This window comes from Phasianus colchicus, chromosome 5 (genome assembly GCF_987193195.1).
Source record: "Phasianus colchicus chromosome 5, bPhaCol1.hap1.1, whole genome shotgun sequence".
Lineage (NCBI taxonomy): Eukaryota > Metazoa > Chordata > Aves > Galliformes > Phasianidae > Phasianus > Phasianus colchicus.
In genome coordinates, this window is record NC_143440.1 from 46,476,664 (window position 1) to 46,502,808 (window position 26,145).

The 26,145-nt window shown below is 42.3% G+C and overlaps 1 protein-coding gene and 1 long non-coding RNA gene across 2 annotated transcripts in view; one reads left to right on the top strand and one right to left on the bottom strand.

Moving 5' to 3' along the window:
- Positions 1–10,469: 10,469 nt before the first annotated feature.
- LOC149917904 (uncharacterized) lies at positions 10,470–21,348 on the top strand. The gene is made up of 3 exons (XR_016467043.1): positions 10,470–10,611; positions 15,832–15,896; positions 21,181–21,348. It is a non-coding gene; the product is annotated as an uncharacterized LOC149917904 (long non-coding RNA).
- The window catches only part of PRIMA1 (proline rich membrane anchor 1), a 46,901-nt gene continuing 37,322 nt past the window's right edge, over positions 16,567–26,145 (bottom strand). Inside the window, exon 4 of the mRNA XM_031593056.2 lies at positions 16,567–21,024. Coding sequence (XP_031448916.1) covers positions 20,925–21,024 — 100 coding nt within the window. The 3' untranslated portion in view covers positions 16,567–20,924. The remainder of the gene's footprint in view (positions 21,025–26,145) is intronic.

The following is a 26,145-nucleotide window of genomic DNA, read 5'->3' on the forward strand; positions in this document are numbered from 1 at the left end:
TTGTTAATAAAAGTAGAGGTGTTCATTTTCATGTTTTTAATGCGTCATTTTAGTATGAAATATCAAGGCTTAAAGGTTGAATTAAGTTATGATCCTACAGAAAACTTCTTCCAAAATTCAATTTACATCCTTCTTTTCCTTAGCAGAAAGACCTCAGGCCCTGCACAGCAAAGGAGTAACTTTTATTAAGCTTCACCAGCTGGAACTGATTAGCTTAGGAAAAATGTCACAGTGAGCCATTCTTGCAAGTGTATATATTGGGCAACAGTTCAAAGACAATCACTCAGTCCAAAACAGGCAACTTCATCAATGCCAAAAAAAAAAAAAAAAAAACAGTAAGAAAACTAAATTGTTGAAAGCTGAGCTTGGTCATTTACTTTCTGAAGAGCTCAACGGAGTAGGAAATGCATAGAATACAGCCCCTCTGGGCAGGAAGAACCATGCTCCTTCTTTGCCTGCAAAAGCACCTGGAGGGCTGTGAGCCTCTGCTGCGACAGTAGACCTGGCCCAGAAACTTTGCCAGAGATTGTAGGGAATCTCCAAGTTAACTGTGAGCGGTCTCCACTTGTCTGATCCTGGCATAGGGAGACTACTGGGACCCTGTGAAACACATTCACTTTTTCTGTCACAACTTGAAGACTTCTAGGCTTTTAATCTCAGAAACTTCTCTGAGGCAGCCAAGGGACTGATAGGCCCTGAAGAGGCAGCACATTTTTTTGAGGACCATGATCTTCAGTGGACCTGGTGCCACCCCTCTGCAATGTAGTGACATACTGTGCTTCTCAGCTTTGTTTCCCTTAGATGTTTTCTTTTACTGACGATTTGCATAGTGCTAGCTAAGGTGATACCTCTGTACTGCTGCACATGGACTTTAGGTATCTTCAGTCTGTAACTCAATGCTTTACAACATGGTGAGCCTATGGACTACTACATGGAAGCCAAGAAGTATGTGACAACAGGCATCTGCATCAAAGTGTCCTGCCGTTCACCTCCTTGTTTTATTTCAAAATCAAATTCTAGAAAGAAAAATTCTTTTGGATGGAAATTAATTGTGGAAGGAGGGTAGAGGAAGTTGTTTATAAAGTCAAGGTCAATGGCTCAGAAGAAAAGAGAAAACAGAATTCGTCTTATGGGTCACACTGTTCAAACTTGAGACTGTGACTGTTTAGAGGATTTTTCTCTACAAATTGTTTGCAGAAGAATGCCAATGCACTTAGATTTGTTTAGATAAGAGTAATGAGAGATCCACTTGCATGAAGGACGAAAGATCCTAAATGAAGAAGAAATGATGGGTCAGAATGTCAGCTGCTTAATAGATTAGCTTAATGGATTTGGCTCTCCAGAGAAGTGCCTCTGCATAATTTTTTCTTTTTTCCATTTCTTTTTAAATTTAATTTTTGAACTTCGCATTTATCACCTGCTCATTTTAATTTGATTTTTCAGACCCCGTTTTGTCTTGGTACTCCAAATCTTCAACAGATTATTGTTATACAAAGGAGAAAACCAAGACCCACCAATATTAAAACAGTAGATGCAAGTTTACTTTTATTCCCATTGGGATAGATGAAGCATAAGAGGCTTTGCTGAATTTGCTGGATAAGTTCACATTTTGACCTTTATCTGTTATAAAACTGATAAATATAGAAAATCATATTTCAGATCTTCAGGGAAGATAATTTTCTGTTTGAAATACTGCTCTGAGGGATGTTCCTTCTGTTTTAGGAAATTTCCCCTCAGCTAGAAAAAAAATACAAAAAATCTTCCAGTCCTAACAAGTTTGGACAAGGAAACCCTGAATGGATCTTTATTCCAGTAGTCCAGTAAGAAAATTAGGACTCATTATTATAGCTAAATTTCCTGCCTTTTACTACTCTTGCCAAGGATTCTACATAGTGTAAAAAACATTTCTTGTCCCAATTATACACACATACAGCTACATTTATAGGATCATGTTTCTGAGAAGTCCTCTTATTTTTTTAGAATTATATGAAGCCTGAGAATAGGCTTCATTTTTCTCTAAATGTTTTTAAGAACCTGGCATTTAAAATAATAATAAATGATCCTTAAAAAAAAAAAAAAAAGTAAAATAAGCCTTTGTCCCCAAAGCTCTCTATCACTTTACTGATTTGCTGCAGCATAATTCCATATGAATTGCAGCATAAAATATCTGTTACAGGTCTCTCTTTCCTTCTGTGTAATTACAGGGCATCATGCTTAGCCCTAAGATATCCAGACCATGGCAATATTTCATGGGCAGCACAAAGGTAAGAGTTGCCATTAATGTTACATGGCCACAAAACACCACATCTACCATTTGCCCCTGCTCAGCCAGGTAAATGCTTTAAAGTTCAACCCCTCTGAATGTGTAAAACAAAACTGATTAACTAGATCATGAGTGTTGTTTAACAATAAATGCTAAGATGGAAAATAGCAAGGTCATTTCAGAAAAGCAAAACAAAAAGCAAAGAATGGAAACACAGCTGAACAGGACCAAATGAGGAGTGCAGTGCATCTAGTACTGTTGCATGCAAATCCTGCTATTTACAACATTTGCTGGATAGTGGCTGAGTTTCAAGGAGAAGCTGGGTACTTTGTTATTATATTAATGCAGATAAACTGGCGCCCTTCAACCTGTCTGGAGAAGTGTTCTGTATTTGTCTAAATAATGGAGATAAGGTAATGAAATGCTCAGGGAGGCTGGAAACTGTCCTCAAGCTTCAGGCAGATTGAGCAGTGCTGTGCAGAAGCAGCCACAGTCAGCGCATGTGGGGAAGGCAGCCAGGCACAATGTTGGCTGCACAGGGCAGCCACTCTGTCTGGTTGCTTGGCAAAGGGAGGAAAAGGGATATTTCTTTTCTTTTGATAAAACTGAATATAGATATATAATATCATATATATGAATATAGAATCATAGAATGGTTTGGACAGAAAGGGAGTTTTAAAGATGATCCAATCCAACTCCCTGCCATGAGAAGGCACATCTCTCACTGAACCAGGTTGCTCCATCCAACTTGCTCTTGGACACTTCCAGGGATAGGCATCCACAGCTTTTCTGGGCAACCTGTTCCAGTGCCTCACCACCCCCAAAATAAAGGCTGTCTTCCTCATATCTAATGTAAATCTTCTCTCTTTTTTTAAACTGTTACCCCTTGCCCTGGTGAAAAAAAAAGTCATTCTCTGTCTTTCATGTAAGCTCTGCTTATGTATATTGAAAGGTTCCAAGGTCTCCTCTGAGCCTTCTCTTCTTCAGTTTGATCAATCCCAGCTTTCAGCATTTCTTCATAGGAGAAGTGCTCCAACCTTCTGATAATCTTTGTGACCCTTCTCTGGATCAGCTTTGTCAGGTTCACAACCTTCTTATGCTAGGGATAGGAGAGAGGGATACTACAGCTGCTCCAGGTGGTTGCATCAGAGTCTGACATTGCCCATGGCCTCAAGTCACTTTGTTACTCTGCAGCCTGCTGGGTGTTATGGGGGAAAGCCCCTGGCATAGTCCCTAATTTTGTAAATTCCCTTTCCATGCAACTGGCAATGCTCGCCTGAGCCTTGGGGCAATATCAACACGTGATTTGTGGGTGCAGAGCAGGGGTTTCATCAAGTTATGGTTACATTTATAAAAGCAAACAGAGGAATTTTGAATTTGGCCTGGAAAAAGTGTCACTTAGCTAATTAGATTTTTGTTGAAATATTTGGAATCGAGAGGACAAAGATCAAGCTTGTAAGATGGATTTCCTAAAAGCTGTATTAAGAATGCTTATGTGGGCCTTGTGTTCATCCTTTATCATAAATGCAGACAAGAAGAAATAATCTGCATTGTGGGTCCTATAGAAACATGACATTTTTTCCTTTCAATGCATTTCAAGACTGTGACTTCTGTTAAGGCTGGCCACACTTGGTGTATGAGCTGCACAATAGAGCTGGAGCACTGGCTCTGAGAGAGGGATGCCCACTGTTCAGCTCTGCTGAGTCAAATATGTGTATGAAAAATGGCATCTTCTGCGAAATCACATTTAATTAGAAGGGAATAAAATGCACATGCTAAATAATGGAGACAGGAGTGGTTGCAGAAATGAAGGTGAAGTAATCCATCTGGGATATTTCTGAATAATGATTATTATTAATAACACTGAGAGCTTCTGTGACATTTTTTGGGTCAAGTTCATTGTTGTGAATCATCACAATAAATGCAGAATGTGGGTTATCCCTGAACATTAAAATACCTTGCCTAATTTATACTTGGTCATCACTATCATATATATGTAGAAAAATTGTTTTCTTGTCCCCCTTCCTGCAAATAAGTATCTCATCAGTTGTGCAACTCCTTGGTTTGTGTCCTGGCCTATTAAGTATGGGATAAAGTGTGAAAATCATAATATGGAGTAGTTGTTTTAATCTCTGGTGTAATTTCAAAATGTGTTCCTTTTCTGCAAAATAAATTTGCAGACAAATGTTCTTTACTTAGGTTTCAACAAACACCCTCTTAGCTACTTCAAAACCCAGAACTCAGTGTGAAATGTAGCCACACTCTCTTTGTTCTTGAAAACTTGAAAATGGCCCCCCCCAGCAGCCAGATCCTACACTGTGTAAGTCCATGGGAGTCCAGACACTGAAATCAGCACAAGTAGTGCATCACTCTATAAAAAGCATTAGCCACGTAAGACCACTTTCCCTCTTCAGTTCTCTAGATCTGTCAGCAACAGCAGATCATTAATTGCTAGCAGTCAGCATCACCCCCCTGGGATTTGTACTTTCCACAATGTTTTAGGGAGTTGCAATCCCCCTCTCCAATCTAGCATCAAGGGTTTGCAGCCTCAGGTGAAGATATCTTATTGTGCATAAACATTATTTACAGATGATTGTTTTAATTCAGCTATAGTTGGAAATTAATACAGATCAAAGCAAGGTTTTAAATTGCAATAGTTTTTCAGGAGAACTTTAGAGATATTGACAATTTAATTGAGACAAGTTGGTCTGGAGCAGGCCTTGACCAGTTGTTCATGTAGTGAGAATAGGTTTGAAAAAGAACTTAGAAACAGCTATTTTAAAAATTCTGCTTATATTACAAACGATATCACCAGGAACACTCCTGGAACAAAGGCATATTTTCCTGGAGTAAATGGGGCTAGTGAGCTTGAAAAGATTGGCAAAGGTGGGTTGGTAGCTCATATATTTTAGATTCTTTTTAAAAACTATTTTTATTTTTTGTCTTCTGCTAACTAAATGCAAGTCCAGACAGAAAATCCTTGAAACCCCACAGATATAAATGCAATGCTGGTTGTTTTCAAGCTTTCTGATGAAAGTTAAAGCTGATGAGGTGTCATGTTCCTTTCAGCTGCTTGGTTCCCTCAGAGAAGGGCACGTCTTTGCCATGTGTGCTGAAAGCAAGGGACAGTGACAGACTGTAGCCATCAAAAAGGCTGACTTGGTCCTTTTTGTTGGTGGTGTGTGCCCTGTCAACCCAGACAGATGATGCAAAGCTGAGCCTTAGGGGAGAGACAGTTCAAAGGGCATTCACTTCCTCACTGATGCTTTTCCCTGGTATGAGAAACTGCTCAAAGACTGATGGAAAAGTGGATTTGAAAGACATGTCCTATGTCCACAACAGCTTTCCTTAGCACTCACCGAAAGAAAATCTGATGAAGTTCTTGTTTTAATATGTTTGTAACTTGTATTTCCATGTTCTCTTCAACACTAGAGAGAAGACCTTGCCAGAAAGCCCTGGGCTCCTTCCCCATGTACTCTCCAGGCCCCTGTGAAATTCCCTTTTGGGTGAAGCTGAGTTGCTAGCAGCCCTGTAACCATCATCAAGGCATGCACTATGCTGGTGCTAGCTGGGAAGGAGGAGGATGTGCCACTGGTTTTCCTGTTGTCCCATTCTGGGGATGCCTGGCCAAATTGCTCAATTGACCTCAAAGGCATTGTCTACCCCGTAACTATTATTTCAGGTTAACCCTTGTTTGTCTACACAGAATGAATTACATTGTACACGTGTGCACATACACATGCGTGCACATACACAAGATAATTTTCTTCAAATTTTCTGATGTCATGTTCAGTATTAATTAATCCACTGTATTTTCAAGAATGAAATGGGATTTTTTGTAGAAGTTTGTGCAACTATATCCAGTTTTGAATGTAATATCCCCGCTCTGATTATGGATTATTATTATTACTTAATTTTGCGCTATTTCCCACTAGGATGGGAATGCCTTACAGCTTTTAATTCGTTGACAACCCCCTGCTGTTATACAGTCATGCAGCAATGCCTGCTCTCTTGGTTAAATTTAGACCCTGTGAGCCACGTCCTGCATTGCAGCAGTCAGCCCAGCATCCCCAAACAGCCTGGGGCTGTTCAGTCCTCCCAGCTTGGGTACTCATTTCTGGGTTGCCATCTGGAGGTGCTGTCTTTCTCCAGTGATGACAAGATTCTAAACAAGTTAGATATTTTAAACACCTATTTTGTAGTTTGGTTAAAATTAGATGAAAGAAATCCTGCCCCAGCAGGTATTCAGTGACTTCTGAGTGGGGCTTCATAAATCACAGCTGTTGAGAATAAACCACTTCTCCCAGGTGACAAATGAAAGTCCAGCATTATTGACATCTCTCATGGTTATGACAGCAAAAGTTCAGCTTGTTTGGATTCTGTGGTGCTGGACAAAGGCTGTCTCTCACTGTGTTTTTACAGCAGCTTGCACAGTACAAATACACAATGGGATTACATCACAAAATTCATTTTCATAAGTTAAAAGACAGTTACAGAACATTTCAATTTTTTCCCCTCAGAAGCGGTAAATTCTAATTCTAGAAAGTGCCTGGATCTATCTCCTGTAGTATCTTAACAAACACAATTCCAACATGAAAGTGGAATCAATGAAACAAACTGCTTGTACTTTCCCTGATACCTGTACCTACAGAAAAGTTCTACTGCTTTTAGTAGAGACTGTGAAGCTGGCAAGTGACCTTATGGACACCATCCAGTCTCATGCATTTGCTAAGGAGCTGCTTGCCAAATTTGCTTTTTTTTTTTTTTCTTTTTTTTTTTTTCCTGGATAAACTCCCTTAGCATAGCTAGAAGTCAGGAATATCATAATCTGAGAATGGTGAGTTGTTCAGATGCAGCTGAAAAACTCATTTGTAGACATGAATTCTGTAATTTCTTCAGTCAGGTAAATTCCTTCATCCCTGTAAACCCTCATTAACTTCAGACGTGTACCATTAGAACTTAAAAAGTTAGGAAAAAGGACAAAATTGGATACACCTACCACTGTCATTTTTCAAAGGAGAATTGGGTTGTAATGATTCTGCCATAGTGATTAGGGCAGGGGGAAATGTTTGCTTCAAAATATGCACTCAAACAGTTTACAGTGTGTTGTCGTGGAAAGTGGCAAGAACTGTGTGTACAGGTATACTTGCATGTGTGTGTTGGTGTGCCTACAACCTGAGGTAAGATTCAATACCTATGGGACTGTAACTTAGTCTGGGCACTGTCCAATGTAGCAAGAGTGAGGAGACAGGAACAGACTTCTGCCATCATTCAGTTTTGAGGGATTTCTTAAGCTGAGTCTCTAGCTGCATGTATGATCAGCATCACTTGTTGGGCTGGAGACTGAGGGGCTTTGAAAATACTTATTTGTTCCTAAGGCAAGAGGCAGGGAAGACTCTCCAGCAGAAGACTCTCCAGTAGAGCTTGTTTTTTTCCTGCTAAGTGGTTGCTTTATTCTGCTAGAGTCTGTTCTTATTGAGACACCTGAAGATGAGGGCATCCTCCTCTTAAAATCAGGATAAAACAGTCATTGTGGGCACACCTCTGTTTTGCTTTGCAAGCTGGTTTTGAGCGCTGCTAGCATTTTATTATGCTGGCACTAAGGGTGGTTTAAAAGATGCATTCATCATCTTGGCTCTTGTCTGAATGTGCAGGAAGAATATATCCAAGCAGGAAGAACACAGCAATAATACATTTTTTTGTTATTGGTGGCTGGTTGTTTGTATTAATAGGACAGTAGATAGAAGTGGCATTCATAGATTTCTTTAGACAGTAGAGAGAGAAGAGAGAGTGAGAAGAACAAATTCAGCCTCTGCTTTGGAAATGACATAAGTATGTAATATTCAATGTTCCCTGGTAGGGACAGGAAACTTGAATTGGAATTGTCAATCTATCTGCTGGGTCTGAGTGTGTGACGTATTTAATGTCCAAAATAAATGTTTTGCCATTTCAGAGTATCCTCTTTCCCATTCTAATTACCACAAGGATTTTAAGGGTAAAAATTATTGATCATTTTGAACTGAATTTGCAAATGGTTTCGATCCCTCAAAACTAAAGTTTTTTAAAACAAGTGATTTGAATTGGTTTTGTTCAATTCTACCCTCAATTTTATTCTAAGATATTCACTTAATTTATTCTTGGACAATAATTGACTGAAACCCAGTGCCTTAAATTTAGCTGGAGTATTGCAGATGGGACAACTTCACTAAAGGCAGGTTTGTCAGATGGTTTACCTAATCAGCTCAAATGCCCTGTAGAGAATGGAAATCAGGAGTTTCCTAACTTGTTGGCCCTACGGCTGCAAAGGCACATTGCTGGCTCATGTTCAACTTACCATCAGCTGGAACATTCTGATCCCTTCCTGCAGCGCTGCTCTCCAGCCTCTTGTCCCCCAGTCTGCAAGTATATCCACAGCTTCCCGCTTCCATGTGTAGAACCTCATACTGCTCTTTGTGCTGTTGATAACTGCCTTGCCCTGCATCTTGTCAAGATCTCTCTGCAAGACCTCTCTACTTTGGAAGGAGTAAATGTTGTCTACTTAGTAAACTCTGAATATACAGTGATTAAAATGAAGAGGGAAGATGCTTGATACCTTTGCAAAAAGTTTTGCAGGTCTTGTTTCTTCTTTGGCAATGGTCTGAGGAGCCGTTGAAAGTACACCAAAGGCATGTTGCTGCCAGAGAAGCTTTTCTTGATGAGTCATGTTATTATCTTAGCCTGCCTCTAAATGTTGATAATGAAAAGAGTGATTCTGGGCAGCCCAGATCTGTGTCCATCAAAACAGTCAGCCTGCCAGGCAGCCAGTCTAGGTGAATGTGACCTGCTGATTGAAGGGCAGCTTGTTGGGGAGAAAACAAATCTTTTTCCCCTGACATGAGAGGTCGTAAGGAACAACACATTTAAAGCAAACAAGACACTGAAACTTCCTTATTTTAAACTCCCTCTAAAATTCAAATGCATATGGTGTTTTAACATCACTAAACTGTGCCCTGGACTCAGCCATGATTTCCCCCAGCAGGGACTCAGCTGCTTATGCTCAGTGCAAATAAGGGCAGCCTGACAGGTAATGAGCTCGGCCTCTGCCCCTGGGTAGGCTTATCTGCGGTGCTGGGGAAGTTGCTTCGCAATACCTGCTGGGCAGAAATAGATGTAGGAACAGTGACTCCTGCTGTCTGACTTCTCTCTGCCATGTCCACAAGCTTGTCCAGGTAGGGCTTCTCCCGCTGTGTGGGTACAGTGCAGTGAGGTTGGCATTAGTTGATAGTGTGGCTTAACAATGGCTCGGGCTGCACTAAGCAGCTGCAGGTCCATTCCGTTCTGCTAACTGCCTGCTGTTAAGCCACCGCTGGAGAGGAGCAGCAGATGGGTGATCAGGTGCATTCAGATTTTAATCTCTCTCTAAGAGGAACACACAGGCCTTGGAAATATTCTGTTAAGCAAATGACTGCTAATGAGGTGTGAAGTCCCTGATCGGGATATATGCCTCATTCTGCCATTTGCAGTTTTCTCACCCCCCACACCCTCCTGGCAGTCCCGTTTTTTTTTTTTTTTTTTTTTAATTTTCCGGTAGGCATCAATTAGGTGAGGTCTTTTCATTTGAAATGCTGAGATTTGTACTTGGCTTGCTAAGGCTGTCAGGTCTAGTTTGCTGCTGAACAGTTCATGCTTTGGTGCTGGACAATGCATGGATGTTTAAATTGCTTGAAATGTCTAATTGAATTATCCTCAAATTACAAATCAAAATGGGAAAGGCTGTCTCTGGCTCACAGGCTCGCTCACTTGTACGTGTCTGCCATACTGCTGCTTTTCTTTATACTTTCTTTTCTGCTTCCGACTATGGCTGTGTTAAATGAAACCTTAAATACTGAAAGCATTTCTGTGTGCGTGTGCAGGGGGAAGTGATGCTGAACTTAGAGGGAAATTTATTCATGTTCTGGCTCAAAGTTCTTTTTGTGCTGCACAAAACCTGGTTCAAGAAATTTATATCAATGCATAAGAAAAAAACATCCAGCTGCTATTTACAAAGAAACTTCCTTTCTCCTTCAGCCCCTGTGATATATAATAGAAAGTACTTTCAGGAAGAGAAATATATATACCACTTAAATGTTTTTATGGATGCTCACAGATTAAGGAAACCAACAAACCAGAAAGAGAACTTGATGTATCTAGCCAGCGCTTATTATAAAATCAGCTTGTTGTTGCTTTGCCATCTATACAGTGAGGCAGAAACTAAAGCCTGTAGGATCTTCTTTTGTAAATCATTGGGGAAGCAGAGCTGGGTCTCCAAGGACTACATTAATCCTGTCCAGCCACTCTCCAGCAGCATGGGAGGCTGATCACAAGCTCAGGTCAGTGCAACAATGCATCTTTCATGGGTGTAATACACTTATGTCATTTTATGATATATGGTAAGGGAGGAGGGGAGGTTTGACTACTCACCCCTAACCTCAGTCGTGTGCTGCTATACTTTAACTTGTTTGGTGACCATAGTGGCAGAACTAAGGGGTGCTGGTGCTGTATCCTGTGCCCAATAGCTGCACCGTCCCTCCCTCTCCCTAGAAATTCCTACTTGAGGGGTTGGATGCCTAACCCAGGCATTGTTGCCTTTCTCTGTGTCCAAGTAAGGAGCCCTTGCTGGGGCTTACAGAGAATATGGATGCTTCTGGCAGGATGGACTGGAGCAGGAGGATGCTATGACAACTCTACTCAGATGCTCAAAGTAATTGGAAGAATTGCTGATCTGCATGGTTATACCAAATTGTGCTATGATGCAAGGCAGGAGCAACATGACAAGTGTTTAAATGTGGCAATGAGTGCTTTTGTTTTAATTCCTGAATGCTAGGAAGGGCAACTCCTCTGTTAGATTGCAATTAGATAATTGTTTCTGTGCTATAAAACTGGTTGAGGATCTAATAGTTAGGATAGTGAAGCTTAGATAACATCTTTATTTAATGGAAGATCAGCTTGGAGGCAGTATTTTTGATAAAAAAGAAACAGCTAATAAGAATTTTGATACATTAATAACCTAAGACCAACACATCAGGATTTCACAGAATCACAGAATCGTAGGGGTTGGAAGGGACCTCCAGAGATCATCGAGTCCAACCCCCCTGCCAAAGCAGGATCCCTACACCAGGTCGCACAGGTAGGCGTCCAGGCGGGTCTTGAATATCTCCAGAGAAGGAGACTCCACAACCTCCCTGGGCAGCCTGTTCCAGTGCTCCGTCACCCTCACTGTAAAGAAGTTCTTGCGCACATTGGTGCGGAACTTCCTATGCTCCAGCTTCTGGCCATTTCCCCTTGTCCTGTCTCCGCACACTGCTGAAAAGAGTCTGGCCTCGCCACTTTGCCCCCCACACCTTAGATATTTATAGACCTGGATCAGGTCCCCTCTCAGTCTTCTCTTCTCAAGGCTAAACAGACCCAGCTCACTTAGCCTTTCCTCATAGGGGAGATGCTCCAGGCCCTTCACCATCTTTGTGGCTCTCCGCTGGACTCTTTCCAAGAGATCCCTGTCTTTTTTGTACTGGGGAGCCCAGAACTGGACACAGTACTCCAGATGAGGCCTTACCAGGGCAGAGTAGAGGGGGAGGATCACCTCCCTCGACCTGCTGGCCACGCTCCTTTTAATGCACCCCAGAATGCCATTGGCCTTTTTGGCCACAAGGGCACACTGCTGGCTCATGGCCAACCTGTCGTCCACCAGGACACCCAGGTCCCTCTCTGCAGAGCTCCTCTCCAGCAGGTCATCCCCCAACCTGTACCGGTGCATGGAATTATTCCTCCCTAGGTGCAAGACTCTACACTTGCTTTTGTTAAACTTCATCTGGTTCCTTACTGCCCAGCTCTCCAGCCTGTCCAGGTCTCGCTGAATGGCAGCACAGCCTTCGGGCGTGTCAGCCAATCCTCCCAACTTCGTATCATCAGCAAACTTGCTGAGGGTGGCCACTACCCCCTCATCAAGGTCATTGATGAAGATGTTGAACAGGACCGGTCCCAGCACCGACCCCTGGGGAACACCGCTGGTTACAGGTCTCCAACCAGACTCTGCACCGCCAATGACAACCCTCTGTGCTCTGCCAGTCAGCCAGTTCTCAACCCACCTCACTGTCCACTCATCTATCCCGCACTTCCTCAGCTTCGTTATAAGGATGTCGTGGGAGACAGTGTCAAATGCCTTGCTGAAATCAAGGTAGACTACATCCACTGCTCTCCCCCCATCCACCCAGCCAGTGACAACATCATAGAAGGCTACCAGGTTGGTCAAGCACGACCTCCCCCTGGTGAACCCGTGCTGACTACTCCTGATAACCTCCTTTTCTTCCAGTTGTCTGGAGATGGCATCCAGCACAATCTGTTCCATCACCTTTCCAGGGACAGAGGTGAGGCTGACTGGCCTGTAATTACCTGGATCTTCCTTCTTGCCCTTTTTGAAGACCGGAGTGACATTGGCTATCCTCCAGTCTTCAGGCACCTCCCCCATTCTCCAAGACCTCTCAAAGATGATAGAGAGCGGTTCAGCAATCACCTCTGCCAGCTCCCTCAGCACCCGTGGATGCACCCCATCGGGTCCCATGGATTTATGAACATTGGTGTTGCCTAGGCGCTCTCGGACCGCCTCTTCCCTGACTATAGGGAAGTCTTCCATTCCCCAGACCTTCTCACTAACCACCAGGGCCTGGGATTCCCGAGGGGGAGCTTTTTCACTGAAGACAGAAGCAAAGAAGGCGTTCAGTATCTCCGCCTTCTCAGCATCCCCCGTTACCAGAACACCCCCCTCACTTAGTAGGGGACCTACATTCTCCCTAGTCTTCCTTTTACTGTTAACATACTTAAAAAAACCTTTTTTATTATCCTTTACCACCTTTGCTAGATTCAATTCCAGGTGGGCTTTAGCCTTCCTCGTCGCATCCCTGCAGGCCCTGACAACATTTCTATATTCTTCCCGAGTGGTCAGACCCTTTTTCCACATTTCATGGACCTTCTTTTTCCCTTTGAGTTTGTGCATGAGCTCCTTGCTCATCCACACAGGTCTCCTGCCACCCTTTCCTGATTTCTTGCTCACAGGGACGCACCGATCCTGGGCTTGGAAGAAGAGCTGTTTAAATGCCAACCAGCTCTCACAGGCCCCCTTACCTTCTAACACCCTAGCCCACGGGATAGCTCCAAGTAGGTCCCGGAAGAGATCAAAGTTGGCTCTCCTAAAGTCCAGGGTAGCAATCCTACTTTTTGCTTTGCTCCTTCCACTCAAGATCTTGAACTCCACCATCTCGTGGTCACTACAACCCAAGCTACCCCCAACTTTTACTTCCTTAACAAACCCGTCCTTATTTGTGAGAATAAGGTCCAGTAACACCCCTCCCCTCGTTGGTTCCTCCACCATCTGCATCAGAAAGTTGTCTTCGACACATTGCAGGAACCGTCTGGACTGCGCATGCCTGGCCACGTTGCTTTTCCAGCAAATATCTGGATAATTGAAGTCCCCCATAAGCACCAGCGCCTGGGATTGCGACGCTACTTTCAGTTGCTTGTGGAAGGCCTCGTCAACCTCCTCCTCCTGATCAGGGGGCCTGTAGTACACACCCACAGCGGTGTCACCCATACCAGCCTGCCCCTTGATTCTCACCCACAAGCTCTCCACTGCTACATCACCCTCCCCCAGGTGGAGTTCAATACATTCTAGCTGCTCTCTCACATAAAGAGCAACTCCACCACCCCGCCTCGCCAGCCGATCTTTCCTAAAAAGCACATAGCCCTCCATGACAACATTCCAGTCATGCGAGCTGTCCCACCACGTCTCCGTGATCGCAATGAGATCATGGCCTTGCGACCGCACACAGATCTCCAACTCTTCCTGTTTATTTCCCATGCTGCGCGCATTAGTGTATAGACACTTTAGGGAAGCAGCACCCCCCTGCCTCTCTCCATCCCTTTGAACTCCACCCTTTTCACCCATCGAACTCCATTTTGAGCCACGAACTACCCGCTCAACCCCAGTGGCCCTCATTCTGTCCCCTTCCCCCTTCATACCTAGTTTAAACACCTTTCAATGAGCCCTGCCAGTTCCTGGGCTAGGATCCTCTTACCCCTTGGAGACAGGCTACTTCCATCCGCAGCCATCATGCCAGGCGCAGAGTAAATTGCCCCGTGGTCAAAAAAACCGAAGTTCCTGTGCTTGCACCAACTTCTTAGCCATTTATTTATGAGGCGGGTTTTTTGGATGCTCTCGGTATCCTTCCCTGCCACTGAAGGTAGGGAAGAAAAAACCACCTGCACACCCGTTCCTTCAACTACCCGCCCCAGTCCCCTGAAGTCTTCCTTGATAGACCTCAGGCTTCTCTCAGCGACTTCATCGCTGCCAGCCTGAACTATCAATAATGGGTAATAATCAGAAGGGCCAATCAGACCAGGAAGTTTCCTAGCAATATCCCTGACCCTTGCCCCAGGGAGGCAGCACACCTCCCTACGGGTAGGGTCAGGCCGACATATAGGGCCTTCCGTTCCTCTCAGCAGGGAGTCACCTATGACAACCACCCTTCTGTCCTTCCGGGCGGAGGCAGTCTTGAGGCGTGGGGTCGACCGCTTCGCCCGAGGCAACCTTACAGGTGGACCTCCCTCCACCCCCTCACTCACCTCTCCCTCGAGATTCAGGGCCTCAAACCTATTTTGCAGAGGCACCTGGGGAGCCGAGGATGGTCGGGATGGAGGACGCCCACTTCGCCGAGCTGGTATCCTTTTCCACTCCTCCTCCTCCCTTAGATTGCCTTGCTCTGCTCTCAAATTGCCTTGCACTGCAGCAGGAACACAGTCTACCTGCCGGTTCCCCTCTACTACCTGTTTGCAAGGCGGACATCTGACAGTTTTGGTGGGCAAAGACAACACCCGTGTTAATCAAGCATGCCCAAATCAGGGCCTCTTTCAGAAATGGAGAAAGTTGTTATTTGAAAGTAATTGTACTGGACATCTATTAAAATTCTGTAGACCTTGGCAATGCATGTGACCAGATGAAATCATTGAAATACACTTGATAATGATTGTATATTACCAAAGTCACATCATACACTGCATCTCCCTCATTATTCTTCTCTTGCTCCCTCTCCAAATAATATTAAAACCCAGTAATTTAATTACTCTATTGGTATCATAATGCTGGTTTCCAGTGATGGGGCAGTGAAGGAAAAGCACACCAGACAACACCAGGCTTCACAGCAAGGCAAGTTACTCACCGTGTCTCCTATTTAGCAATATTTTCAGCAGTGGTTAAAACACCTTCAGTTTTTTTGGTTTGGAGCTCTCCTGCACTGTTCCAGTCTAATCAGCCACCAAATACTGTGGTCGTTCACCAAAGAGAACCAGGGCTTTGGTTGTTTTTTAATATGCTCATGCTTTGTTTCACACAACCATTTCACCAGGACTAAAGTATACAAATAGTCAAATGGCAGTGAATTCTTGATTGATATTTTTATTGTTAGGACTTGAGGGTCTGTGTCCTACCAATGTCTCCAAACAGTCTCTCCCTGTTGTGGAAGTCTCCTCTTCATAGTGAGGCGCTTCTTTCTCTGTTACAGGCTGGAAGTGTGGATGTTGAACTGGCAGCGTTGATGTCTGAAGTGAAGACAAGTGTCTTCTAGAGGTATTTTTCTGTGGTCACGTGGAAATTCTAATATGGGGGCTTTCTTTCATAAAACAGCTAATAATTAAGTCTCCTGGATATTACAGTACATGGCATAGTGGTTATTGCTCATTTTATATTTTTGTTGGTTTGGGGTTTGTTCAAGAGATCCTGTAAATGGGGATGTGAAATTATTCACAAGGGACCAGTGAAATCTATTGAGCTCTACGAATTAGGCAGACAAATCTTTGTACCGTGAGGAAATTCCATCTATTGAATTAAAGCTAACCAAGATGACTCCACACTTGGAATAAAAATCACCCCATGCAGGCCTGTGTAAAACTGATCTGGTTCAGTAGCCTGAAAGTACCTGGGGAGTTATTTCAGGCACTTGTTGTTTGAAGAAGCAAGAACCCCACTATGGGGTGAGAGTAAGAAATGGACAGGACTAAAATCTTGTAGCAGTGCAAAGGACTGGGACTGAAACTGAGGGTTGGACAAGATGCACCAGAACCCAACCAGATGTCAGCAGCCACAAGCTGTGCTGAAACCAGAGCAGAAAGCATGTTTAAACAAACAGGGTAAATTCAGCAGTAGGAGAATGCCTAAGGAGGCACCACAGTCATTCCCCCCTGCAGCTTTTCTCTTCACCATGTCCCAGCCCTTAGCTACACAACCCACAGGACACAGGAAACTTTTTACAAGTACATTTTTATTTAAAATAAAAAGTAATTATGGTGCCTTTTTAAAATAGGGTACTGCACAATCTGTATTTGCAACACAGTTTTTGGTACGGAACATACTTGTTGAGCAATATCCTTAAATACTAAATATACATTAATGGCTTGTTTGAAAAACATGACAACATTAATTCTGATTTTTTTTTTTCTCTTTAGTTATTTAACCACCAATACAGATTTCCTATAAATAGTATTTGTTTTCATCTGTACATGTGGTACACAGTCAAGAAGGCAGATCTTAGAGTATTTACATTCATGCATTGATTCAAACACACTATTTTGCAGTTTAAAATAATATATTTTGGTTTGTACAGATGCAGGGAGTATTGTAAATACATATCTACCACAGGCCTGATTCTCCATTGCTTGGCAGCATCTATGGCCATTACCTGGTTGGAGAAGCAGGGCCACGCTCGCTTCACATGCTATGCATGACCATATGGCATGCAAGACTGGACAATTAGGTCTCTATCTAGATATATATCAACATATTTATATCTTAAACTTGGTAGAACTCTCCTCTTTCCTTCCATGTCTGAATTTTGAAACATGTATGCAAGGTGGAGACGCACTCCTGGTCACAGCCCTGTGGCAGGTCTGAGCCAGGGAGGGCTGCAGGGCTGAGGCTTCCTGCAAGACATTAACACCTCAGCTGCACCTTCCTGTTGAGTGCTGAGGAAACTCAGTGCTTTGTAGCTCAGGCCCTTAAAGTGCAGCCTACACTTGTGTTGGTACTTAAAAAGAAATGTTGAATTAATGCTCACCCTCAGACTGAAAAAAGTGGTTTTCTATTTTGCAAGGCTGTCTGGTGGTGGTCAGAGGGGGGTCACAGTAGAGCATTATACTTTTGCCTAGAAACATGCCACCTTTGTAACTACTGAGGATCTGGCTTTTTTGGAGCTATGGAGGGCTTTTCTGTATCTAAAAATAAACTTGCAGTCCTTGTAAAGTTGTACTTTGAATTGCCAGTTCCCCAGATCCAGGGTCACTGCTTAGTGGAGCCCTTGTCTATCCTTTCCTTTCCTTTTGTATTTAATAATGGTACAACAGGGAAGAATAGAAAGCCATTTCAGAAAAGCTTTCCAAGTACTCTGAAGAGTATTAGACAAACACTTAAACCTCATAAGAAAACTTCAAAAATCGTTCCCCAAAGACACTGCCTGTCTGGTCTGTCTTTTCTGAAGATTTAAATCTGCTTCCAGCATACTTTTCCAAGAGACTTTCTGTAGATCACCTTAAACTTCTGGTGCATTGTAGTCAACTGTATGAAGATGCCCAGGATTCTACAGGCAAAACTGCCCCAAATGGAATTTTCTATTTCTCCCAGCCACGCAGCTGTGTAAGTGCTGAGAGCAAATGACTAGACAAGCAGGGAGAAGCAACTCCGAGCTTGTCAGCTACTGCTCTTCTGTGTCCAGTAGACTAAGAAAACATGTGAAGGAATGTTTATTTATGAAATGCTTTGGGCAGTACAAATATTATGTAATGACGTTCCCAAATACATTTATTTAATATCAGCACGTTGGATATAATGGCATTGTAACTCTGCCTGTGCAAGTAAGATATGTTCATGTCTCTCAAAATTCTGCCACAGAGCTGTTAAGTATTTTATCTCAATTATACAGATGGGTAAATTGAGGTGCAGAGAGGCAAAATTACTTGCTAGTAAATAGCAGGTGAATGGCAGAGTTGAAAACAGATGCCAGTCCCCATGTGTGGCTCCTAGCTCCCTGCTCCACACCAGGTTTGAACATCTCTTTCACTGAGAAGACCTCTGGGGCCTGTGAGAGGTTTGGTCATGGGTTATGTCATGTATCAGGATTTTCAGTTAATGAGGCCATTTTACCACTGACATCACTGAAAATAAGACAGTATCCATTGATCATCTCTTTAGACTTATTCTTGCAGAAACAGACACATTTTGATAAACATAATGAGCTACAAATCCCTTTTGAGATTTTGGCTTTACAGAACATGCTTTTAAAGCTTTATTAGAAAATAAATAAAATCAAGAACCTTTAGGAGAAAGTGCTGATCCTGAGCCTGTATCATGCTAAACTCATCTGCATTCACACTTATACTCTCAGCTAAACTTGCAACCAGTCTCAGACTGTGTCACATTTAGGCAGAAAGAACTGGAGTAAAAAAAGGCAAACATCGGTAACTACACCAAAATAAATGTTATAGCTTAAAAAATATTCTAGAAATATACTTGTAATATTTTTATTATAGTATTTAGGGGCTAAGTGCTTTAGGCAATCAACATTTAGAATACTAGACTCGAAATTCTGTCATTTTAATCTCACTTTGGATGTAAGAACATATCGCTGTATCTTGTGCAAGCACACAATGTAAATATGGAAGGTAACGATTGTACTTTTGGGCAAAGGGTCACTTATTCCCTTTAACTTTTATAATTGCATTCACTTCTCAAGAAATTCTAGCTTTTAAAAAATAATTTTATGTAGCTAAACTTTTATGTAGTGATGACAGGCCAAAAAGCTAGTAACTCCACAAATTCCTCAGTGGTGGTATACAGCAGCATTTCGTTTTATCATTAGAAAGATACTTATATTTACATATACTCTACTGGTTAATAGGTAATTGAATATTAGACATGGGCCTGATCTAAAAATGCTGATTTGAACATCCTGGAGGTTTTTCAGGAAGGGTCTACAGAACATTGTCTTCCTCTAGGCCAAACTCTACATCCTAGAAGTAGACCAAATGCAGTCAGGAACGTGTTCAAAATCAAAATCTGGTTTCTGCAGTTCAGGCACATCCTTATGTCGAACTGAAAGTATCAGTGTGTTGCATTAACAACAGAAGCGACAGCTGGGAAACAGCTATGTCCCAGAGCAAGACTGAGTTGGTGCCTGGGAGTTACTCACACATGGAAACAGAGTGGAATCGGTGCTTGAGGTCCAGACAAGAAGCAGGGTAGAACCACTGTGTCGTTACCTTCAGCACAGAGGTAAATAAAGTCACATGTGTGGTGATGGGACACAAAGGAAAGTTTTCAGGAGATGGGGAAAGACCAGCAGCTTGATCGCCTTTATCCTAAGTGTTGCTTACTGAATCTAACCTGAGATCCTACATGAAATGAATTTGGGTGGATTCAGCTTTGCTTTCAGTAGTCAGCAATCCATGCCATGAAAAGTACAACACTAAGCTATTACGCTGAATTCGGCAGGATTGGCAGTCTCTGCCAGGAGAGGCAGAAACTGAATTAATGTGAGCATAGCCAGCTTACCAGGCCCTAAGAAAATGGCCCTCCAAGCCAGATCTACAACATCCTCAGTGGGTCAGTTCATGATACTTAACACTTTCAGGAAGCAACACTTGTCAGTGAATGAAGAGGACTTCAAAAGGTTGCTCATCCTTGCAACACAATCCCACCCAAATACTTCAAGATGGAAACAAAAACTTTCCTGTAGGGGTTTCCCTGGCAAATCAGCATGAGGCAAACACAGAGAAATGTGCAGACTTTCACCAAAACAGAAGTTTCTGAAGGTAAAAAGAAATGAAACATGATGCAAAAAAGGAGGCTGATTACAAAGCAATAATGTTCAAAGCACCTATTGATCATATCTTTTATTAGCAAGCCTAATGGCTAAATTAATGTTGTTTCTTTTGCCTGAAAAGTCTTCAGCCATGGAAATTGCATAGTCACCAGACCACAGACAAATCTCCTGGGATAAGTCACAATTTCATGCAATTTTTGGTTCCTTGATGTCTTAACAGATTTTTTTACCTTTTTTTTTTCTTTTTTTTTTTTTTCTAATGAAATAATAAGAATGATAAGAATGAATGAATTATAAGCGCACAAAGCTGCGAGGTCCTAGGTGAAAACACTGCTCAGACTGGAAAAATATGTAGGTGACAGCTCCACCCTCAGACTCATTTACAGTAAGCTGCTGCCACTCCAGCAGGTCACCTTTTCCTCTGAAGACCCTATATAAAGAACTTTTTGGGAGCGCTCTACTCAGACTAAGAATTGGGGAAAGAAGAAACAGAAGGCATCATGATGTTGCTTTCATGAGATGCAGCATGCAATGCTTTGTGATGCCTTTTCTCTGGGCAGCTTGGATCTACGTCCCTTGGAGAAGGAGATTATCCTCCCTTGGAGAAGCAGCAAGCCTGAAGAGCAGTCTGCTTTTCTCTTCTGAATCACTGATACGTGCGCTATTTCTGAAATGAAGTCCTTGGCCACAGAGCTCCTTTCGTTGCCTTATTTCACCCACCTTGCATATTCCATGCTGTGCTTTAAAAGTTTACCACCTCCTGAGAGTCAGTAGGATCTCAGGGATTATACGACGGCATTGTTATCAACTGTTTTGTTGTTTTGGGAGGAGGTCATTGCATATTCAGCCCGACTGGTTCCATTCTCTTCTTTTCTCATGGGTTTCCTTAGGTGATCCCAGATTCGGTGATGTGTAGGTAGGGTGAGAGAAAAAGAAAGGACAGAGATAAACATCTTATTTGTCAATACAGAAAAGCAAGGACATCAAAAGGTGTGTTAAAACACTGACTTTTTCCTTTCTATTTTCCCTTTCTGAACACAGGTCAAATCAGCAGTTAAATTTTGTCAAGCCTGATGATTCACCTGGAAGGTGAGAGGTCTGCTCCTAAGCCTCACGCAGGGCTAATTGTCTCCCCCTGGCAACCTCCCAGCTCTTCACTACCTTCATCCCTGGAATGGAGGCACAGGCTGAGGCTCTGCATTGGGCCAGCCCTAGGCCTTTCCCCTTGAAGTGCTATACCATTCAAACTGGGCTGATGGCCAGTTGTGTCCACTGAGGACCCAACTCACTCGCCAGTTCAGCCACTTAACAGTCATAATAAAAACTCCATGTTCAGGACAGGACTCCTGTGAGTAGATATAGATATTTACATCTGTGGTGATCACCCCAGACTTCCTTCACTGTCAGTGAACAGAAAGAGGTAATTATAAAACAAGATTAAGATCAGCTGCAGTGGATGCCCAAAATTAGTCAGATGCTTTGTGCCCAAGACATCCCTGTTTCTCTGCACTGCCTGTGAAGGAAACCTAGTTTACTAGCTCAGAGAACTCCATGTAGGTGTTGAAGCTACTGGCTATTGGCACCGTTTTGGTAACATGGTCCAGGTCCAACAAAACTAATTGTAATTCAGAAAATGCCCAGCACATGCAGAAAACTAACAAGAATCTGTGAATCACTGAGCAAAAACATCTTTGGGATTTTAAAGTGACTCTGAAGGGGAAGACCAGAGCAAAAGTTCCGTAACAGACAATGTTACTTCATGTAAATGTTTCCCCTACAATCTCTCTCCTCAGAAATGGTGTGACCTTTATTTAAAGCCAAAGCCTCACACAAAGCAGTAGGCAAAAGCTTTGTGCTTTCCAAAAAAATATCTCACACATTTGTGCCTCGAGTGTAAAGTGCTTGTAAAGGCAAAAAGAGAGATACATAAATACATAAAATACATTTCCTGCTATTATTCTTAAGATCATTTAACAAAGAAAACAACAATTGATAAAAAAAATAGTTAACGATATTTAATTTTAGCAGATAAAAGCATTAGTGAAAGGTATAGAGAATGATTACAGGAAGATAAGTTTGTTTCTCTTGTAATCTTGCAGAAAATATTTTTGACTGCAATGTCTTACTCCCCTTTTTAGCTGGTGAGGGTTAAGGCTTGTTAAAATTAGCAGTCAGTCCAGCTGTTAGAGAGTGAAAATGGAAGGGAAGAGGAACCTAAGAACTTTGTTGAACTCCATTTCAGCTGTTAACATGCTGTGCTTGCCTGCTTTTGGAAAAAGCTCCTATGGCTCTACCCATCATGTCATTGTAAAGCAGCCTCCACCCCAGCCCACTCAAGAGAAATGGAGAACCTGATGGCAGCACTTTCCTCCTTTCCTCATGGGCAGGCAAAATGTTGTGGCTCTTTTTAAACTTCTCTTTTGTTTTCAAAATTTCTTTTATTTTCACCTTCCAAACATGAAAATTGGCTTTATGAGCAGTCAAACAATGAAGACATTTTGGCCACTATCAGCTCTGTCGCCTTCTTTCTTTATTTTGTTGTCTCAAGTGTTTCTGCAACTTTCCAGCTCCATTTGCTTTCCCTGTCTAGATTTCTTTCTTCAGGAATTATCTTCCTCTCCTGTTTACCTCCATTTTTCTTTCTTTTTTTTCTTTTTTTCCTTTTTCTTCCTAGAGGAAAGCTTCCTAGAGGTGATTTCAGGAACGAACTCTTCAGCCCTCCTGAAATTGCCCTTTTCCCTTTCTGCCCTCTTCTAGCTTCTGTTTTTCTTGTCTGGGAGCAGCTGTTTGCTCTTTCACTTCCCAGCATGGAGCTGAGTGATTCAGAGACTCCCCTCTGACAGCAAGACCTGTCTGAAGAGCCTGCTGGAAAAGCTATCCTTGATACTGTACTGCCTGCAATGGAATGCACTGAAAATTATTTGTTCAGAGCCTGAAAACAGTGGAATGGACATTTTATCAGGGTTCTGCTGGCTCTCTGTAGCTCCCACATCCCCCTCTGCTTTATCAGCTGCTCAGGGTTGGTGTGAGTGAAACACAGCAACTACCTTGGGGTTCAATGAAACGGCAATTTGAGTCACTTACTTATTCTTGGCAGAACCAAAGCTCAGGCTTGCAGAATGCTCTGCTTAACTCCCTCAATTTATTTCCAAATGCATGACAGATATAGATTTGGTGTCCCACTTGCCTCAGTTACACCATTTAAATCATGGTCTTGACAGTACTTTTTGCATTTATCACATTGATTAAAATTGACTCATGCATTTAGATAACTGAAGACTTTTTAATATATTGCAAATTTTAAACTGCCTTAGGGTACTAGCTCTTTTTGTGGCTAACTCTGTGTGCCACTATTTTTTTTTTCCTCTAAAATTTTACTGATCCAAATATACAAGTTCTCGTTTTACACACCAAGAACCCTGTTACCCTATTTTCTGCCTGATATGTAAAATTGTACATGATCTTCCTACATGTAACACTTCAAGCTCCCCTTCATTTGAAATGCTGTGGCCCTGTATTTTTCCATTTCCATTCCAGGGTTGCTCTTCACTGGTATGGATGGATGAGTCAAATTAGTGAAGGGAAAAAGCAGGGAACTATTCATACCTGACATTCGCACTTGGTGACAGGTGAAACAGGCTGTTTGCTAAGTGCTTTGCTTTGCTTTGCTTTGCAGGTGATTTGCTACACATTGTGGTTTAGCAAGCAAATTGTTGTACTCTTCATGCAAAACAACCGTGAATGAAAGATAACTTCAACTCTGCAATACACGCCTGAAATGATGCATCAGAGTCCATAATGACCTCTCCACCATGTATGCATTAATTTGCAAGAGTCCTAAAATCAAGATATCATCAAACAGCTATTTACGAGAGCATTTCACATGCTAGACTTCAATTTCTGATGAGGTTCTGGTAACATAACATGATAAACTTTGTTTGCAAAAAAAAAAAAAAAATTCATATTGGCTTATGCCAGCACTCTGCAGAGTCCTGTGTAAAGGTCAATGTGACATTAAAACAGGATTTGTATGTTCTGACTTTAGAAAAGATCCCCTCAGTGGGATTGGGGAGACAATTGGAAAAAAGTAAAAACTTGTGTTTAATAGGAAAGAGAAGGAAAGGATAACAGTAATAATAACAAAATACAGAACAAGTGATGTACAACACAACTGCTCACCACCTGCTGACTGAGTAACAGCAGCGAACTCCCCATGGTCAGCTCCTCCCTGTTTTATTGTTCATCATTTCACCATATAGTATAGAATATCCCTTGGGCCAGTTTGGGTTGGCTGTCCCAGTTCTATCTCCCCTCAGCTCCTTGTGTTCCTCCAGCCCATTTGCTGGCTGGGCTCTGTGAGGACTGAAATATCCTTCACTTTGTGTAAATGATGCTCACAACAACTAAAATGGCGGTGTGTTATCAACATTATTCTCATTCTAAATCCAAAACACAGCATACCAAATCCAAAACATACCAGCCTTTATAAAGAAAATCAAATCTATCTCAGCTGAAACCAGCACAGGAAGACATTTCTGGACACATGATCATGTCTAATCACAAAACTCAGCTGGTATGTTCAAACAACACCCTCCTCCCAGCTTTTACTACTGAAGTAAATTTAGCATAGATGTAAGTCTATGTTTGTAATGCAGCACTGCTGATAGAGTAGTATGGGAGGGTTTCTCTTTATTTTTCTCATTCTTAAATATTAAAAAAATAAAATATATGACTTTTTGATAAATAATTTTTTTAAAATTGATAAATTCACCTCCTGCTGGAGCTCTGATACTCAGCTCAGGACTGCAAGGAGATACCTGCCTTCACTTGAGATTTACTGATGGAAATGCTTAATTGGCTTCCTACAAAATGGAAACAGAGCATCAACTTTCTCTTTAAAAATGCAGTCAGGCACTATGCCTTCCCAGCTGTACACTGTTTGAGGAGATGCCCAATGCCCAGATGAACACAGTGCAAGTCCGTTCCTTCCTGAACAGTGGTACAAAATTGTAAATTGTACTTAAAATGTACGATAAGGAAAGATAAATAGCTGCAGACCTGTTCTACCATAAGCCCCACAATGACTCCAGAGCCCTTCCTGTGCTTGTATATGCAATAACTTCAAAGCTGCTCTCCACAAGGATGAATATTTCATTAGCTATCAACACATAAAAATTAATGTTTTTCTGTAAAATTGGATATCATACAGCACACTCTTTTGCTTTATAGGATTGTTTTATCCTCATGTGTATAGTGGAAATACCTATGCTGTCTAGGTATATGCAGTGATCCAATAGCAGCAGCAACCTTCTGGGTTACAAACTTTTGTAAGAAATAGTGTAGATATCTGATACATGTATTTTCACACAGTCAAGCCTCCAGTGCTGCACTGTTAGCAGCTCCTGTGGCAGCTAGACTTTGCTGCTGGAAGCCCAGACAAGATGACGTGTGGGCTACCATCATTCTTCAGAAACATCCTCATTTAACAGATGCGGACATGGAAGAATAAATTTTACAATTTTTTATTCAGTTACTGGACCATCTCAATAACCAGAATTTTTATAAGAATGCAAAGAAAGTGAATGAAGGGTGTTTACATCTCAGCACTGTAGGTGTTCATCAAACAGCAGCTTAATTCATGCTGGGCATAAGCTACCAGAGATGAATCTGTTCCCATAATAGCAACTGCTGGGAGAAGCAAGCTTACTTTCTAAGACAGGTTTGTGAGCAGAACCCCTACTAGAGAGGCGCAATGCACTGAAGGAAGTTGCTTTACGGGAGACAGCTGTCAAATCTAGAAGCTGGTGTGCAGCTGCTCACCAGGAGCCTGGTGCAATGGACCAGACGCACAGGGCTCATGCTTTGAATTGAAAAGGAAGATCACTTCTCTATGGGTTTTCAAGCCCATAGAATGGGAGTCACATTCCAACTTCCTCTGACTGTCTCAGATCAGAAAAGTTCAGTCTGGATATTATTTATTTGACATTGTAAATGCAGAAACCAAAG